The following is a 1,535-nucleotide window of genomic DNA, read 5'->3' on the forward strand; positions in this document are numbered from 1 at the left end:
CTCATAAAAAGGGCGTGGCCACTTGAGTGACAGGTGGATTGCCGCTGCTGTCGCCACCGTCGAGCTAGGTGGGCATGGTTTCAGCGACCAGCTCCCGCCTCTTTGCCACTTTTTGACTATCCGGGAGATGCCAAGATGGCGATGGCCTTGAGCTTCAAAAACTCTGTTCAGAAATCTACGGGTGACGTCACGGATACTACGTCCATGTTTTTATACAGTCTATGGCATATTTACAGACAAACTACATTCATGTTCATATGCCCAGACAGTCAACAGTGATAGGTTTTTGGAAACAAGTCTGTTGCGGTTCGGTCAGTTGAATGTGCTGCTAACTCTGCTGGTCGAGAAAAGCCTTGCACTCATGGGGCGAAACCAGTGCTGCTGAAAATACAGCTTTGCCATCACAGGAATAAATTACATTTCAAATATATATTAAAATATAAAACCGTTATTTTAAATTGTAATATTTCACAAAATTACTATTTTTACTGTATTTTTGATCAAATAAATCCAGCCTTGATTTTTTTTATGCTTTCTGAAATTCTGTATTAATTGCACATATCAATATTTTCAGATAAAAAAACAGATGAAGGTAATTCAAAAGACACTTTAGCTAACGAGTAAAACATTGAATCTGAAACTTCCTGTTGTCCGTAATTCACTCTATGCCGTGTGTACTGGCTGAACAGCCTGTGCTTATGTAAAACTTCGACATTCATTCATTTAGTAGATGCTTTTATCCAGAGTGACTTGAAATGAAAACTAAATTGAATTTCTTTGTGCGTGAGATGCTGGTGATATCCTTGTGTTGGAAAGTTCCATCATTTATTCCATGTTTTCTTTTGTTTAACAGATGCTCCAGAGTTTCAAGATAGCTTCATAACTTCAGGCGTCTTCAGTGTAACAGAACTGGTGCAAGTATCAAGAAGTGAGATGCTTTTATATTTTATATAATACAGGTGCATCTCAATAAATTAGAATGTCGTGGAAAAGTTCATTTATTTCAGTAATTCAACTCAAATTGTGAAACTCGTGTATTAAATAAATTGTTCATATGCCCAGACAGTCAACAGTGATAGGTTTTTGGAAACAAGTCTGTTGCGGTTCGGTCAGTTGAATGTGCTGCTAACTCTGCTGGTCGAGAAAAGCCTTGCACTCATGGGGCGAAACCAGTGACATTATTCTACTGAATAAAAGCTATTTATCCAAAATGTCGCTAGTTGCTATGCGCTTTGTCTTACAAAAAAGTTGGTAAAATCTGCAACACTGGTTAGTGCGCCCGTGTGTGTGTGTGTGTGTGTGTGTGTGTGTGTGCGCCACGGAGGTCTGAGTGATACGAGTGCACTTGAAATACGAAGTGAAGGTGGGTCCGGATCGAATTCCCTCCTGTTCCAGATCCAGACCGGAGTCCGGGCTTTGAGAAGGGCTGCTGTAGGTTGTCCCATTCCTCATTTTAGCTTTCAGAAGGGTGCTCGTGAGTGCCCCTTTTGTGGCCACTATGCACCCTCGATGCGCACTTCTGCCGAGCCCACACG

At 41.2% G+C, this 1,535-nt stretch overlaps 1 protein-coding gene across 1 annotated transcript in view; it reads left to right on the forward strand.

Moving 5' to 3' along the window:
• Window positions 1–1,535, forward strand: part of LOC107695213 (nuclear factor 1 C-type-like) — a 97,575-nt gene that overhangs the window by 72,866 nt on the left and 23,174 nt on the right. The window contains exon 4 of the mRNA XM_016495030.1: window positions 854–928. Within this exon, the coding sequence (XP_016350516.1) occupies window positions 854–928 (75 nt within the window). The remainder of the gene's footprint in view (window positions 1–853; window positions 929–1,535) is intronic.

Source organism: Sinocyclocheilus anshuiensis, unplaced genomic scaffold (assembly GCF_001515605.1).
Source record: "Sinocyclocheilus anshuiensis isolate Anshui unplaced genomic scaffold, SAMN03320099.WGS_v1.1 scaffold122, whole genome shotgun sequence".
Lineage (NCBI taxonomy): Eukaryota > Metazoa > Chordata > Actinopteri > Cypriniformes > Cyprinidae > Sinocyclocheilus > Sinocyclocheilus anshuiensis.